Source organism: Schistocerca cancellata, chromosome 11, assembly GCF_023864275.1.
Source record: "Schistocerca cancellata isolate TAMUIC-IGC-003103 chromosome 11, iqSchCanc2.1, whole genome shotgun sequence".
Classification (NCBI taxonomy): domain Eukaryota; kingdom Metazoa; phylum Arthropoda; class Insecta; order Orthoptera; family Acrididae; genus Schistocerca; species Schistocerca cancellata.
The window spans coordinates 55211067-55228151 of record NC_064636.1 but is presented as its reverse complement, the minus strand read 5'-3'; the positions used below and the strand labels follow the sequence as shown (position 1 = coordinate 55228151).

The 17085-nt window shown below is 43.9% G+C and overlaps 1 protein-coding gene across 1 annotated transcript in view; it reads right to left on the bottom strand.

Annotated features, from left to right (window-relative positions):
* Window positions 1-6373: 6373 nt before the first annotated feature.
* Window positions 6374-17085, bottom strand: part of LOC126108535 (uncharacterized) — a 32415-nt gene continuing 21703 nt past the window's right edge. The window contains exon 3 of the mRNA XM_049913820.1: window positions 6374-6816. Coding sequence (XP_049769777.1) covers window positions 6432-6816 — 385 coding nt within the window. The 3' untranslated portion in view covers window positions 6374-6431. The remainder of the gene's footprint in view (window positions 6817-17085) is intronic.

The following is a 17085-nucleotide window of genomic DNA, read 5'->3' as shown; positions in this document are numbered from 1 at the left end:
CTGTCTTATTCCATTGCTTTCAAGGCGTCTTGTGAGAAAAGCATGAGGTGGATTTTTGATGACCTTAGTTTCCGAAATTGTTCTGGTTGTCATGAAGGAGGTCATTCTTTTGGAGATACTCTTTCACCGTCTGTTTTAAACTATGCCGGATATACGTTTGCTGTCCTATTGATACACCATATGTACATCACACACATCATCTGAGTAAACACTTTAGAATTATTTCTCAAATGAAAACTTCTCATCAGAATTTGAATCTGTGCCTAATGGCCCCCTAAGTGACAGACATGAGTCTTATGGCTGTATGAAGGTACAAAAATTTGAAAGGCTCGTTGTGTGCAGCTATTTTTGCTTCCCTACAAACGTAGGACATTTTTTAGAAAAATAAAGAAAAATTATTCCACATTTATTTAATGTAACAGTCGGAGATACTATATAATCTTGATAACAATAACTTAGAGTTATTTACTTGTTTTGTGGGCATAAACAATAATTTTATTCCCTGTCCTTTCATTATTTTAATAACCATGTCACCGAATCATGCAGACTGATTTATGTCACATTTCCTGTGCAGCATTTTGAACAGACGATATCGTAGGCTATGTTCCAAGCTGCAAAATCTCACTGCTGCCTGACGTACACTTCAAATTGTTTTTGATGATAGTAGTTTGGTGATGTAAAGTAGGCAAACAATATTTAGAGAATATGAACTTTTTTAGTTTTCACATATGCTGTCTTTATTGTCTCACTGTAGTACTGCACCTTCTTTTTCCTTCAGTGCTTTATACCATAGACAAAATGTATGAGAAACTCATTGGAATCCAGTTGATTTTCATTTTGTCTCAGGTAGTATCATATTACATTGTCATTGTACCACAGCTTGTAAGGTAGGGTGTAACTACTGTCTGGTAGCAAGAAGCAAATCTCTGACAGTCGAGACTGCAGGCCATAATGTTTTGCCACATATTCTGGCAAAGTGTGAAGTTCTTTCTATCTGTGCAAACATTATTTAAAATACAATGAGCACCACTTGTTTTTATTCCTTCTAATTGAAGTAGCATTCACGTGTTGTGTGTTGTGCTTGCAGACTGAGTACACAAACTGCTAAATCGGTATATTGATAATTTTTACTTATGGACTGTCTGACAGCAACTGAATAAAACACAATATTAGTGCCATATGTGTTTCGGCTTTATTTTCTGCAAGGCATCATCAGTGGCCTGGAATATATATATATATATATATATATATATATATATATATATAAAATAGAGGGAAACATTCCACGTGGGAAAAATATATTTAAAAAGAAAGATGATGAGACTTACCAAACAAAAGTGCTGGCAGGTCGATAGACACACAAACAAACACAAACATACACACAAAAATCTAGCTTTTGCAACCAACGGTTGCCTCGTCAGGAAAGAGGGAAGGAGAAGGAAAGACAAAAGGATATGGGTTTTAAGGGAGAGGGTAAGGAGTCATTCCAATCCTGGGAGCGGAAAGACTTACCTTAGGGTTAAAAAGGATAGGTATACACTCGCACACACACACATATCCATCCGCATATACACAGACACAAGCAGACATTTGTAAAGGCAAAGAGTTTGGGCAGAGATGTCAGTCGGGACGGAAGTACAGAGGCAAAGATGATGTTGAAAGACAGGTGAGGTATGAGCGGCGGCAGATTGAAATTAGAAATTAGCGGAGATTGAGGCCTGGCGGATAGCGAGAAGAGAGGATATGCTGAAGGGCAAGTTCCCATCTCCGGAGTTCAGACAGGTTGGTGTTAGTGGGAAGTATCCAGATAACCCGGACGGTGTAACACTGCCAAGATGTGCTGGCCGTGCACCAAGGCATGTTTAGCCACAGGGTGATCCTCATTACCAACAAACACTGTCTGCCTGTGTCCATTCATGCGAATGGACAGTTTGTTGCTGGTCATTCCCACATAGAACGCTTCACAGTGTAGGCAGGTCAGTTGGTAAATCACGTGGGTGCTTTCACACGTGGCTCTGCCTTTGATCGTGTACACCTTCCGGGTTACAGGACTGGAATAGGTGGTGGTGGGAGGGTGCATGGGACAGGTTTTACACCGGGGGCGGTTACAGGGGTAGGAGCCAGAGGGTAGGGAAGGTGGTTTGGGGATTTCATGGGGATGAACTAAGAGGTTACGAAGGTTAGGTGGACGGCGGAAAGACACTCTTGGTGGAGTGGGGAGGATTTCATGAAGGATGGATCTCATTTCAGGGCAGGATTTGATGAAGTCGTATCCCTGCTGGTGAGTCACATTCAGAATCTGATCCAGTCCCGGAAAGTTACCTGTCACAAGTGGGGCACTTTTGGGGTTCTTCTGTGGAAGGTTCCGGGTTTGAGGAGATGAGGAAGTGGCTCTGGTTATTTGCTTCTGTACCAGGTTGGGAGGGTAGTTACGGGATGCAAAAGCTGTTTTCAGGTTGTTGGTGTAATGATTCAAGGATTCCGGACTGGAGCAGATTCGTTTGCCACGAAGACCTAGGCTGTAGGGAAGGGACCGTTTGATGTGGAATGGGTGGCAGCTGTCATAATGGAGGTACTGTTGCTTGTTGGTGGGTTTGATGTGGACGGACGTGTGAAGCTGGCCATTGGACAGGTGGAGGTCAACGTCAAGGAAAGTGGCATGGGATTTAGAGTAGGACCAGGTGAATCTGATGGAACCAAAGGAGTTGAGGTTGGAGAGGGAATTCTGGAGTTCTTCTTCACTGTGAGTCCAGATCATGAAAATGTAAGGTAAGGTAAGGTAAGGTAAGGTAAGTCTTTCCGCTCCCGGGATTGGAATGACTCCTTACCCTCTCCCTTAAAACCCATATCCTTTTGTCTTTCCTTCTCCTTCCCTCTTTCCTGACGAGGCAACCGTTGGTTGCGAAAGCTAGATTTTTGTGTGTATGTTTGTGTTTGTTTGTGTGTCTATCGACCTGCCAGCGCTTTTGTTTGGTATATATATATATATACCTAAAAACAAAGATGATGTGACTTACCAAATGAAAGTGCTGGCAGGTCGACAGACACACAAACGAACACAAACATGCACACAAAATTCAAGCTTTCGCAACAAACTGTTGCCTCATCAGGAAAGAGGGAAGGAGAGGGAAAGACGAAAGGATGTGGGTTTTAAGGGAGAGGGTAAGGAGTCATTCCAGTCCCGGGAGCGGAAAGACTTACCTTAGGGGGAAAAAAGGACGGGTATACACTCGCACACACACACATATCCATCCACACATATACAGACACAAGCAGACATATTTAAAGTCTTTAAATATGTCTGCTTGTGTCTGTATATGTGTGGATGGATATGTGTGTGTGTGCGAGTGTATACCCGTCCTTTTTTCCCCCTAAGGTAAGTCTTTCCGCTCCCGGGACTGGAATGACTCCTTACCCTCTCCCTTAAAACCCACATCCTTTCGTCTTTCCCTCTCCTTCCCTCTTTCCTGATGAGGCAACAGTTTGTTGCGAAAGCTTGAATTTTGTGTGTATGTTTGTGTGTCTGTCGACCTGCCAGCACTTTCATTTGGTAAGTCACATCATCTTTGTTTTTAGGTATATTTTTCCTTCGTGGAATGTTTCCTTCTATTATATATATATATATGTTAGCTATTTACTTTACATTTTTTGTCACTGTGCCTTTAGGTTATAAACAGTTCTGGTGGTTGGAATTTCCTATTAAGTAGTAATGTTTTGAACTGTACTTACAGGTTGCGTGGACAATTTCTTACATATTACGCTCCTGTTGAATTTTTGGTGTTGTTCTTCTTCTTACGAATGCCAATTTGAGGTTTTTTCCCACATTCCACAGCACTATGAACTTAACGCTTGTTTCAATGCAATGTTTTGGTTTCTGTTGCCGACTGTCAAATCTTTTTGCCAAAGATCGAATGTTATTGCCCAATTTTCGAGTGTAATTATTGAAGTATCTGTGATCTGTTCGTGTATGCATTTGTGTGTGTGTGTGTGTGTGTGTGTGTGTGTGTGTGTGTGTGTGTGTTTTGGTGTGATCCAATTTTTTGTGCTGTGTGTGTGTGTGTGTGTGTGTGTGTGTGTGTGTGTGTGTGTGTGTGTGTCCAGATGGTGTGGGGAAGAGTTTTTTTGTTTTATGTTCATATGTTATGTTTATGTCCATAAGTAAAAATTATCAAAGACAGGACTAAAAAAGTTGAAGAAAATTGCTATATCAGTTTCTCAGTCGCTGTGAGTCATAGTTCGCCATGTTGCCAGCTGGGACAGTGAGGGCACTGTCAGTGCAAAGCCTTCTAGATACAAGGCCTACACACAGCGACCATATTGCCACGTGACGTCACAAACTGTTGGCCACCTTATCTTCAGTCAGCAGTCCTGTTGGCGTGTAATGTTGTGTTGAAAGTGTGTGCCATGTGAAACTGATATAGATTTCATACAGTATTCACCTACATTTCTTCGAAGTACGGGATACAAGTGTTGCGTTCTCTTTTGCCAGGGAAATTATAAATCCCAAAAAGGCCTGAAAGTGCACGTTTCGATTTCCCAAATGTGTGAAGTTGAGAAATCGCTAGACTGCAGCTATTCACAGACAGGAATTTGTGTCTACGCATCATTCAAGAGTAAGTAAATGACAAAAATTTTATAGCGCGTTATTTGTTTCCATTACACCACATTTGTCAATTGTTTTTAAAAGCAGTTATGTATCATGTACCAGTATAGTTTGTTTCTTAATTCTGGACCATTGCTGTGGAATGTCTCATATTTGCAACTATTGTCACACAGAATAGTCATATTAATTACTGTGGCTAGAAAATGTTTAGTACTCCTTATCATTCCTACCAGATTATTGATTTTCCAGTACTTTTATTTGGAAGAGCTACAGAACGATTTTGTTCAGTTTTACATATACAGCTATTCAGAAATAATTTCAATTTGAGTAAACTATCTTAGAAAATTGTTTTAATGAATTCAGCGTTCAACAGATTAAGCAGTATATAAAGCAGAATTTCGAGGTAAGTGCATTGTGTGATTAAATTAACAGCACTCTGTGACACGAATTTCAGTCAAGGATATAGGAGAAACAATCTTTTCATGTTTAAGGTTCTAAAGTTCTGGAGAAGCAGGGAAATAAAATATTTTTGGCTGTGAGCACTACGAGATTTAACTTCTGAGGTCATCAGTCCCCTAGAACTTAGAACTACTTAAACCTAACTAACCTAAGAACATCACACACATCCATGCACAAGGCAGGATTCGAACCTGCGACCATAGTGGACGCGCGGTTCCAGACTGAACTGCCTAGAACCGCTCGGCCACTCCAGCCCGCAAAATATATTTTAGGGTTTTTTGATTCATTAAACATTATGTCAGTAGGTGCTCCATTTGGTCGAATGATTTGAGTTTCGTGTGAGGTCAGCAAATTTTGAAGTGGAGAGGAAATGCCGGCCGCGGTGGCCGTGCGGTTCTAGGCGCTCCAGTCCGGAGCCGCGCTGCTGCTACGGTCGCAGGTTCGAATCCTGCCTCGGGCACGGGTGTGTGTGATGTCCTTAGGTTAGTTAGGTTTAAGTAGTTCTAAGTTCTAGGGGTCTGATGACCACAGCAATTGAGTCCCATAGTGCTCAGAGCCATGTGAACCATTTGGAGAGGGAAATTTACGAAAATAACCAGGGAAACAAATTCTTAAATTCTGTAGGAGCTCCAGCTGCTTCATTTAAAACCGAAAACATCTGCTTGTTGTTGCATATTGCCGATTTTTTACGGCAAGAAAACGTAGCACCTGAGGTAAAAGACAGAATTTAAAATTACAGTTTGTATTCAAGGCTAGATACGCGTATTTAAGGCAAATCGTCAAAATAATTTTACATCTTTAAATAACATAGGGCAGTTTTGTTCAGTTACTTTACACAGTGATATAAATTTCCATACTACCATTACAAGAACATGTAGAAGAGGAAAGCACAAAAATTCCTATGCGGTCTCAGCTCTAAAACTCATAATGTTCGTACAGCTGCAGAGTGCTTAACAGGAGCGTTCCAATACAGACCCAGCCATCAGTATGTGACGTCACAAGTGTGTGCGCAGGCCTGTAGTCTAGGTGGTGTTGGTCAGTGGCGACCCTGTCCGACCAGAGATGCTGCATGGCAGCCCCTAAAGACGCTCTGATGAAGTGATGCTGGGCTCAGGGAAATGAAGTGAGTGTGGATAGGATGAAAATGAGAAAATAGATTGTTGTAGCACCCTGTCAAGTGAGAGTGAATTTTCATATTACCTGGTACAATACATGATAATATTTCCATTAACTGCAGCGTTACAGCTGGACATTGAACGCTTACTGGTTCTTCTATGATTTTTTAAAATTAGAAGTGAAGTGATAATATCATTTCGGATGGTAAGAAGGCTTTATTAATTTTACTGGTAAGTTTGTTGTGCTGGTAGTTTCACGTTAGCATCTCTACAATCTCCTGGTGGCCCGACGCTCTGGCGACGTATAGCGGTGTGTCCCCATCTGCATCGCAGGCCCCCTTGTCGGCCCCTGCCTCCACCAGCCGAGACACCACCTCTGTATGGCCGTACTGTGCAGCCAATAGCAGGGGCGTGCTCTGCCAGTTGTTTCTGGCGTCCACCTCAGCCCCACTGCGCAGCAGACATCTCACAGCCTGCACACATCCCCTCCGAGCAGCCCAGTGGAGGGCAGTGTCCCTCTTGAATGTGTCCCTCGCTCCCACATCTGCACCCGCCACAAGCAGCGCCCGCAGCTTGCCGACTCTCCCATTCTTAGCCGCATCGATCAGCTCCCTGCCCTTCTCCTCTGCTGTAAGGCTCCTGCAAAAAACCGAGAAGTTCTCACATCTTTCTCCAAATTTGCTCTTCTAATTAAGAAAACTATCACAGAAGAAGACTAGTTCCTACTATTTACAAAGAAATTATTTAACACACACACACACACACACACACACACACACACACACACACACACACACATGCAATTTACTGAGGTTCTTATTACTTTTATGTGCCTGAGGGCAACAACAAACTTGCAAGTTACAACAGAAAATTAGCATTTCATGCACATCTCTAGATTGCCATTTGTACTACTGCCCCGACTAAATCTTGGCGTAATGAAATTTTCACTCTGTAGCGAAGTGTGCGCTGATATGAAACTTCCTGGCAGATTAAAACTGTGTGCTGGCCCGAGACTCGAACTCGGTCAAGTGCTCTACCACATGAGCTACCCAAGCACGAGTCACACCCTATCCTCACAGCTTCACTTCTGCCAGTACCTCGTCTCCTACCTTCCAAACTTTACAGAAGCCCTCCTGCAAACCTTGCAGAACTAGCACTCCTGAAAGAAAGGGTATTGACTCATTCTGGAAACATCCCCCAGACTGTGGCTCTGCCATGTCTCCGCAATACCTTTTCTTTCAGGAGTGCTAGTTCTGCAAGGTTCGCAGAAGAGCTTCTGAAAAATTTCGGAAGGTAGGAGACGAGGTACTGGCAGAAGTGAAGCTGCGAGGATGGGGCGTGAGTCGTGCTTGGGTAGCTCAGTTGGTAGAACACTTGCCCGTGAAAGGCAAAGGTCCCGAGTTCGAGTCTCGGCCCGGCACACAGTTTTAATCTGCCAGGAAGTTTCATATCAGCGCACACTCCGCTGCAGAGTGAAAATCTCATTCTGGAAACATCCCCCAGGCTGTGGCTAAGCCATGTCTCCGCAATACCCTTTCTTTCAAGAGTGCTGTTTCTGCAAGGTTCGCAGGAGAGCTTCTGAAAAATTTCGGAAGGTAGGAGACGAGGTACTGGCAGAAGTGAAGCTGTGAGGATGGGGTGTGAGTCGTGCTTGGGTAACTCAGTTGGTAGAGCTCTTGCCTGCGAAAGGCAAAGGTCCCGAGTTCGAGTCTCGGTTCGGCACACAGTTTTAATCTGTCAGGAAGTTTCAACAAGCCTGCAAGTTACAACAGAAAACTAGCGTTTCATGCACTTCTTTAGATTGCCATTTGTACTACTGCCCCGACTAAATCTTGGCATCTTGAGCAAGCTGTAGACCTCTAACTGCTGATGTACATGCTGAGAAATGCACTTTGTCTGTCCTACCAGTATGTGACAGCGTCACTCCAGCGAGCATAGCATACGACACCTGCATTCTCACAGTACAAACTGTGTATTGCTTTTCCTCAGAACTAAGATGTGCCACAATCTTTATAAACTAACGCCATTACAGAACAAATTCCGTCTGTTATTCTGTCAAGTGAGATATTACAACTGACAAATCGAATATCCATCAATCCTCTATCTAAAAATATAATGAACAAATAGAGCTGCTAATTCTGTTGGCACCCACCTACATAGGGAGGAATTATCGTCATGATAAAATAAGAGAAATCAGGGCTCGAACGGAAAAATTTAATTGCTCGTTTTTCCCGCGTGCCGTTCGAGAGTGGAACGGTAGAGAGACAACATGAAGGTGGTTCATTGAACCCACTGCGAGGCATTTTATTGTGAATAGCAGAGTAATCACGTTGATGTTCCCATGAAAATGACTGTTTATATACTCCAATTGGGTTTGGTGTTCCAACAGCTCGGTGAAACGCTTCTTAGTCTTTCCTATTTAAAGATTGCCATTTGTACTACTGCCCCGACTAAATCTTGGCGTAATGAAATTTTCACTCTGTAGCGGAGTGTGCGCTGATATGAAACTTCCTGGCAGATTAAAACTGTGTGCTGGCCCGAGACTCGAACTCGGGCAAGTGGTCTACCACATGAGCTACCCAAGCACGACTCACACCCTATCCTCACAGCTTCACTTCTGCCAGTACCTCGTCTCCTACCTTCCAAACTTTACAGAAGCCCTCCTGCAAACCTTGCAGAACTAGCACTCCTGAAAGAAAGGGTATTGACTCATTCTGGAAACATCCCCCAGACTGTGGCTCTGCCATGTCTCCGCAATACCTTTTCTTTCAGGAGTGCTAGTTCTGCAAGGTTCGCAGAAGAGCTTCTGAAAAATTTCGGAAGGTAGGAGACGAGGTACTGGCAGAAGTGAAGCTGTGAGGATGGGGCGTGAGTCGTGCTTGGGTAGCTCAGTTGGTAGAACACTTGCCCGTGAAAGGCAAAGGTCCCGAGTTCGAGTCTCGGCCCGGCACACAGTTTTAATCTGCCAGGAAGTTTCATATCAGCGCACACTCCGCTGCAGAGTGAAAATCTCATTCTGGAAACATCCCCCAGGCTGTGGCTAAGCCATGTCTCCGCAATACCCTTTCTTTCAAGAGTGCTGTTTCTGCAAGGTTCGCAGGAGAGCTTCTGAAAAATTTCGGAAGGTAGGAGACGAGGTACTGGCAGAAGTGAAGCTGTGAGGATGGGGTGTGAGTCGTGCTTGGGTAACTCAGTTGGTAGAGCTCTTGCCTGCGAAAGGCAAAGGTCCCGAGTTCGAGTCTCGGTTCGGCACACAGTTTTAATCTGTCAGGAAGTTTCAACAAGCCTGCAAGTTACAACAGAAAACTAGCGTTTCATGCACTTCTTTAGATTGCCATTTGTACTACTGCCCCGACTAAATCTTGGCATCTTGAGCAAGCTGTAGACCTCTAACTGCTGATGTACATGCTGAGAAATGCACTTTGTCTGTCCTACCAGTATGTGACAGCGTCACTCCAGCGAGCATAGCATACGACACCTGCATTCTCACAGTACAAACTGTGTATTGCTTTTCCTCAGAACTAAGATGTGCCACAATCTTTATAAACTAACGCCATTACAGAACAAATTCCGTCTGTTATTCTGTCAAGTGAGATATTACAACTGACAAATCGAATATCCATCAATCCTCTATCTAAAAATATAATGAACAAATAGAGCTGCTAATTCTGTTGGCACCCACCTACATAGGGAGGAATTATCGTCATGATAAAATAAGAGAAATCAGGGCTCGAACGGAAAAATTTAATTGCTCGTTTTTCCCGCGTGCCGTTCGAGAGTGGAACGGTAGAGAGACAGCATGAAGGTGGTTCATTGAACCCACTGCGAGGCATTTTATTGTGAATAGCAGAGTAATCACGTTGATGTTCCCATGAAAATGACTGTTTATATACTCCAATTGGGTTTGGTGTTCCAACAGCTCGGTGAAACGCTTCTTAGTCTTTCCTATTTAAAGATTGCCATTTGTACTACTGCCCCGACTAAATCTTGGCGTAATGAAATTTTCACTCTGTAGCGGAGTGTGCGCTGATATGAAACTTCCTGGCAGATTAAAACTGTGTGCTGGCCCGAGACTCGAACTCGGGCAAGTGGTCTACCACATGAGCTACCCAAGCACGACTCACACCCTATCCTCACAGCTTCACTTCTGCCAGTACCTCGTCTCCTACCTTCCAAACTTTACAGAAGCCCTCCTGCAAACCTTGCAGAACTAGCACTCCTGAAAGAAAGGGTATTGACTCATTCTGGAAACATCCCCCAGACTGTGGCTCTGCCATGTCTCCGCAATACCTTTTCTTTCAGGAGTGCTAGTTCTGCAAGGTTCGCAGAAGAGCTTCTGAAAAATTTCGGAAGGTAGGAGACGAGGTACTGGCAGAAGTGAAGCTGTGAGGATGGGGCGTGAGTCGTGCTTGGGTAGCTCAGTTGGTAGAACACTTGCCCGTGAAAGGCAAAGGTCCCGAGTTCGAGTCTCGGCCCGGCACACAGTTTTAATCTGCCAGGAAGTTTCATATCAGCGCACACTCCGCTGCAGAGTGAAAATCTCATTCTGGAAACATCCCCCAGGCTGTGGCTAAGCCATGTCTCCGCAATACCCTTTCTTTCAAGAGTGCTGTTTCTGCAAGGTTCGCAGGAGAGCTTCTGAAAAATTTCGGAAGGTAGGAGACGAGGTACTGGCAGAAGTGAAGCTGTGAGGATGGGGTGTGAGTCGTGCTTGGGTAACTCAGTTGGTAGAGCTCTTGCCTGCGAAAGGCAAAGGTCCCGAGTTCGAGTCTCGGTTCGGCACACAGTTTTAATCTGTCAGGAAGTTTCAACAAGCCTGCAAGTTACAACAGAAAACTAGCGTTTCATGCACTTCTTTAGATTGCCATTTGTACTACTGCCCCGACTAAATCTTGGCATCTTGAGCAAGCTGTAGACCTCTAACTGCTGATGTACATGCTGAGAAATGCACTTTGTCTGTCCTACCAGTATGTGACAGCGTCACTCCAGCGAGCATAGCATACGACACCTGCATTCTCACAGTACAAACTGTGTATTGCTTTTCCTCAGAACTAAGATGTGCCACAATCTTTATAAACTAACGCCATTACAGAACAAATTCCGTCTGTTATTCTGTCAAGTGAGATATTACAACTGACAAATCGAATATCCATCAATCCTCTATCTAAAAATATAATGAACAAATAGAGCTGCTAATTCTGTTGGCACCCACCTACATAGGGAGGAATTATCGTCATGATAAAATAAGAGAAATCAGGGCTCGAACGGAAAAATTTAATTGCTCGTTTTTCCCGCGTGCCGTTCGAGAGTGGAACGGTAGAGAGACAGCATGAAGGTGGTTCATTGAACCCACTGCGAGGCATTTTATTGTGAATAGCAGAGTAATCACGTTGATGTTCCCATGAAAATGACTGTTTATATACTCCAATTGGGTTTGGTGTTCCAACAGCTCGGTGAAACGCTTCTTAGTCTTTCCTATTTAAAGATTGCCATTTGTACTACTGCCCCGACTAAATCTTGGCGTAATGAAATTTTCACTCTGTAGCGGAGTGTGCGCTGATATGAAACTTCCTGGCAGATTAAAACTGTGTGCTGGCCCGAGACTCGAACTCGGGCAAGTGGTCTACCACATGAGCTACCCAAGCACGACTCACACCCTATCCTCACAGCTTCACTTCTGCCAGTACCTCGTCTCCTACCTTCCAAACTTTACAGAAGCCCTCCTGCAAACCTTGCAGAACTAGCACTCCTGAAAGAAAGGGTATTGACTCATTCTGGAAACATCCCCCAGACTGTGGCTCTGCCATGTCTCCGCAATACCTTTTCTTTCAGGAGTGCTAGTTCTGCAAGGTTCGCAGAAGAGCTTCTGAAAAATTTCGGAAGGTAGGAGACGAGGTACTGGCAGAAGTGAAGCTGTGAGGATGGGGCGTGAGTCGTGCTTGGGTAGCTCAGTTGGTAGAACACGTGCCCGTGAAAGGCAAAGGTCCCGAGTTCGAGTCTCGGCCCGGCACACAGTTTTAATCTGCCAGGAAGTTTCATATCAGCGCACACTCCGCTGCAGAGTGAAAATCTCATTCTGGAAACATCCCCCAGGCTGTGGCTAAGCCATGTCTCCGCAATACCCTTTCTTTCAAGAGTGCTGTTTCTGCAAGGTTCGCAGGAGAGCTTCTGAAAAATTTCGGAAGGTAGGAGACGAGGTACTGGCAGAAGTGAAGCTGTGAGGATGGGGTGTGAGTCGTGCTTGGGTAACTCAGTTGGTAGAGCTCTTGCCTGCGAAAGGCAAAGGTCCCGAGTTCGAGTCTCGGTTCGGCACACAGTTTTAATCTGTCAGGAAGTTTCAACAAGCCTGCAAGTTACAACAGAAAACTAGCGTTTCATGCACTTCTTTAGATTGCCATTTGTACTACTGCCCCGACTAAATCTTGGCATCTTGAGCAAGCTGTAGACCTCTAACTGCTGATGTACATGCTGAGAAATGCACTTTGTCTGTCCTACCAGTATGTGACAGCGTCACTCCAGCGAGCATAGCATACGACACCTGCATTCTCACAGTACAAACTGTGTATTGCTTTTCCTCAGAACTAAGATGTGCCACAATCTTTATAAACTAACGCCATTACAGAACAAATTCCGTCTGTTATTCTGTCAAGTGAGATATTACAACTGACAAATCGAATATCCATCAATCCTCTATCTAAAAATATAATGAACAAATAGAGCTGCTAATTCTGTTGGCACCCACCTACATAGGGAGGAATTATCGTCATGATAAAATAAGAGAAATCAGGGCTCGAACGGAAAAATTTAATTGCTCGTTTTTCCCGCGTGCCGTTCGAGAGTGGAACGGTAGAGAGACAACATGAAGGTGGTTCATTGAACCCACTGCGAGGCATTTTATTGTGAATAGCAGAGTAATCACGTTGATGTTCCCATGAAAATGACTGTTTATATACTCCAATTGGGTTTGGTGTTCCAACAGCTCGGTGAAACGCTTCTTAGTCTTTCCTATTTAAAGATTGCCATTTGTACTACTGCCCCGACTAAATCTTGGCGTAATGAAATTTTCACTCTGTAGCGGAGTGTGCGCTGATATGAAACTTCCTGGCAGATTAAAACTGTGTGCTGGCCCGAGACTCGAACTCGGGCAAGTGGTCTACCACATGAGCTACCCAAGCACGACTCACACCCTATCCTCACAGCTTCACTTCTGCCAGTACCTCGTCTCCTACCTTCCAAACTTTACAGAAGCCCTCCTGCAAACCTTGCAGAACTAGCACTCCTGAAAGAAAGGGTATTGACTCATTCTGGAAACATCCCCCAGACTGTGGCTCTGCCATGTCTCCGCAATACCTTTTCTTTCAGGAGTGCTAGTTCTGCAAGGTTCGCAGAAGAGCTTCTGAAAAATTTCGGAAGGTAGGAGACGAGGTACTGGCAGAAGTGAAGCTGTGAGGATGGGGCGTGAGTCGTGCTTGGGTAGCTCAGTTGGTAGAACACTTGCCCGTGAAAGGCAAAGGTCCCGAGTTCGAGTCTCGGCCCGGCACACAGTTTTAATCTGCCAGGAAGTTTCATATCAGCGCACACTCCGCTGCAGAGTGAAAATCTCATTCTGGAAACATCCCCCAGGCTGTGGCTAAGCCATGTCTCCGCAATACCCTTTCTTTCAAGAGTGCTGTTTCTGCAAGGTTCGCAGGAGAGCTTCTGAAAAATTTCAGAAGGTAGGAGACGAGGTACTGGCAGAAGTGAAGCTGTGAGGATGGGGTGTGAGTCGTGCTTGGGTAACTCAGTTGGTAGAGCTCTTACCTGCGAAAGGCAAAGGTCCCGAGTTCGAGTCTCGGTTCGGCACACAGTTTTAATCTGTCAGGAAGTTTCAACAAGCCTGCAAGTTACAACAGAAAACTAGCGTTTCATGCACTTCTTTAGATTGCCATTTGTACTACTGCCCCGACTAAATCTTGGCATCTTGAACAAGCTGTAGACCTCTAACTGCTGATGTACATGCTGAGAAATGCACTTTGTCTGTCCTACCAGTATGTGACAGCGTCACTCCAGCGAGCATAGCATACGACACCTGCATTCTCACAGTACAAACTGTGTATTGCTTTTCCTCAGAACTAAGATGTGCCACAATCTTTATAAACTAACGCCATTACAGAACAAATTCCGTCTGTTATTCTGTCAAGTGAGATATTACAACTGACAAATCGAATATCCATCAATCCTCTATCTAAAAATATAATGAACAAATAGAGCTGCTAATTCTGTTGGCACCCACCTACATAGGGAGGAATTATCGTCATGATAAAATAAGAGAAATCAGGGCTCGAACGGAAAAATTTAATTGCTCGTTTTTCCCGCGTGCCGTTCGAGAGTGGAACGGTAGAGAGACAACATGAAGGTGGTTCATTGAACCCACTGCGAGGCATTTTATTGTGAATAGCAGAGTAATCACGTTGATGTTCCCATGAAAATGACTGTTTATATACTCCAATTGGGTTTGGTGTTCCAACAGCTCGGTGAAACGCTTCTTAGTCTTTCCTATTTAAAGATTGCCATTTGTACTACTGCCCCGACTAAATCTTGGCGTAATGAAATTTTCACTCTGTAGCGGAGTGTGCGCTGATATGAAACTTCCTGGCAGATTAAAACTGTGTGCTGGCCCGAGACTCGAACTCGGGCAAGTGGTCTACCACATGAGCTACCCAAGCACGACTCACACCCTATCCTCACAGCTTCACTTCTGCCAGTACCTCGTCTCCTACCTTCCAAACTTTACAGAAGCCCTCCTGCAAACCTTGCAGAACTAGCACTCCTGAAAGAAAGGGTATTGACTCATTCTGGAAACATCCCCCAGACTGTGGCTCTGCCATGTCTCCGCAATACCTTTTCTTTCAGGAGTGCTAGTTCTGCAAGGTTCGCAGAAGAGCTTCTGAAAAATTTCGGAAGGTAGGAGACGAGGTACTGGCAGAAGTGAAGCTGTGAGGATGGGGCGTGAGTCGTGCTTGGGTAGCTCAGTTGGTAGAACACTTGCCCGTGAAAGGCAAAGGTCCCGAGTTCGAGTCTCGGCCCGGCACACAGTTTTAATCTGCCAGGAAGTTTCATATCAGCGCACACTCCGCTGCAGAGTGAAAATCTCATTCTGGAAACATCCCCCAGGCTGTGGCTAAGCCATGTCTCCGCAATACCCTTTCTTTCAAGAGTGCTGTTTCTGCAAGGTTCGCAGGAGAGCTTCTGAAAAATTTCAGAAGGTAGGAGACGAGGTACTGGCAGAAGTGAAGCTGTGAGGATGGGGTGTGAGTCGTGCTTGGGTAACTCAGTTGGTAGAGCTCTTGCCTGCGAAAGGCAAAGGTCCCGAGTTCGAGTCTCGGTTCGGCACACAGTTTTAATCTGTCAGGAAGTTTCAACAAGCCTGCAAGTTACAACAGAAAACTAGCGTTTCATGCACTTCTTTAGATTGCCATTTGTACTACTGCCCCGACTAAATCTTGGCATCTTGAGCAAGCTGTAGACCTCTAACTGCTGATGTACATGCTGAGAAATGCACTTTGTCTGTCCTACCAGTATGTGACAGCGTCACTCCAGCGAGCATAGCATACGACACCTGCATTCTCACAGTACAAACTGTGTATTGCTTTTCCTCAGAACTAAGATGTGCCACAATCTTTATAAACTAACGCCATTACAGAACAAATTCCGTCTGTTTTCTGTCAAGTGAGATATTACAACTGACAAATCGAATATCCATCAATCCTCTATCTAAAAATATAATGAACAAATAGAGCTGCTAATTCTGTTGGCACCCACCTACATAGGGAGGAATTATCGTCATGATAAAATAAGAGAAATCAGGGCTCGAACGGAAAAATTTAATTGCTCGTTTTTCCCGCGTGCCGTTCGAGAGTGGAACGGTAGAGAGACAGCATGAAGGTGGTTCATTGAACCCACTGCGAGGCATTTTATTGTGAATAGCAGAGTAATCACGTTGATGTTCCCATGAAAATGACTGTTTATATACTTCAATTGGGTTTGGTGTTCCAACAGCTCGGTGAAACGCTTCTTAGTCTTTCCTATTTAAAGATGAGACAGGGAATTTCTCCTGTAGCCATTTGTGCTTTGCTGTTTTGGACACACCATCAGTCTAATTTTTTAGAAGTTTCCTGTAACCACTTTCATTTCCTATATCTTTTGTGTTTCCTTCTTTCTTCAATTCCATTATCTTTTTTTCTAACCACAGAGTTCTACTGAACTATGTCTTTTTGTCTATTTGATCCTCAGGTGACTTTACTATTCCCTTTTTCAAAGCTACTCATCCGTGTTCTGTTTCATTCCTTTCTCCTATTTCAGGCAATGATTTCGTAATAACCTTTATGAAACCTACAACAAACTTTGGTTGTTTCAGCTTATTTAGGTCTGACCTCATTAACTTCCTAATTTTCTGAAGTTGCTCCATTATTAATTTGCAGTTCATGAGCTCAAACTGCACATCTGGTCCTGGAAATTATTTCCAGTTCATAGTCTGCTCCTTTGACTTACCATTATGTCAGTATGTGAAATCTGGTGTCTTCACATACCTTTTAAGTTTAGAATTTCCTTTCATGATTCTTAAACCAAATGTTAGCACTGATGAAGTTTACTGTGTAAAAATTTTCTATTTTTTTCTTGCCTAAATTGTTTATTATGAACCTTTCCATTCCATGCCAGGTTAGACCACACAAATATCTTGATAAAAGACTTCCTAGCATTTAAATTTATGTTTGTTATTAATAAATTACTATCTCTAGGATATGCTTTTCTTTCTATTGCCACTTAGCATTTTCATCCTCTCTGCTTTAGCTGTCGATAGTTATTTTGGCATGCAAATAGTACTAATGGTCATAGGGGCAAACTGTAACAACTAAATTACATCCAAAA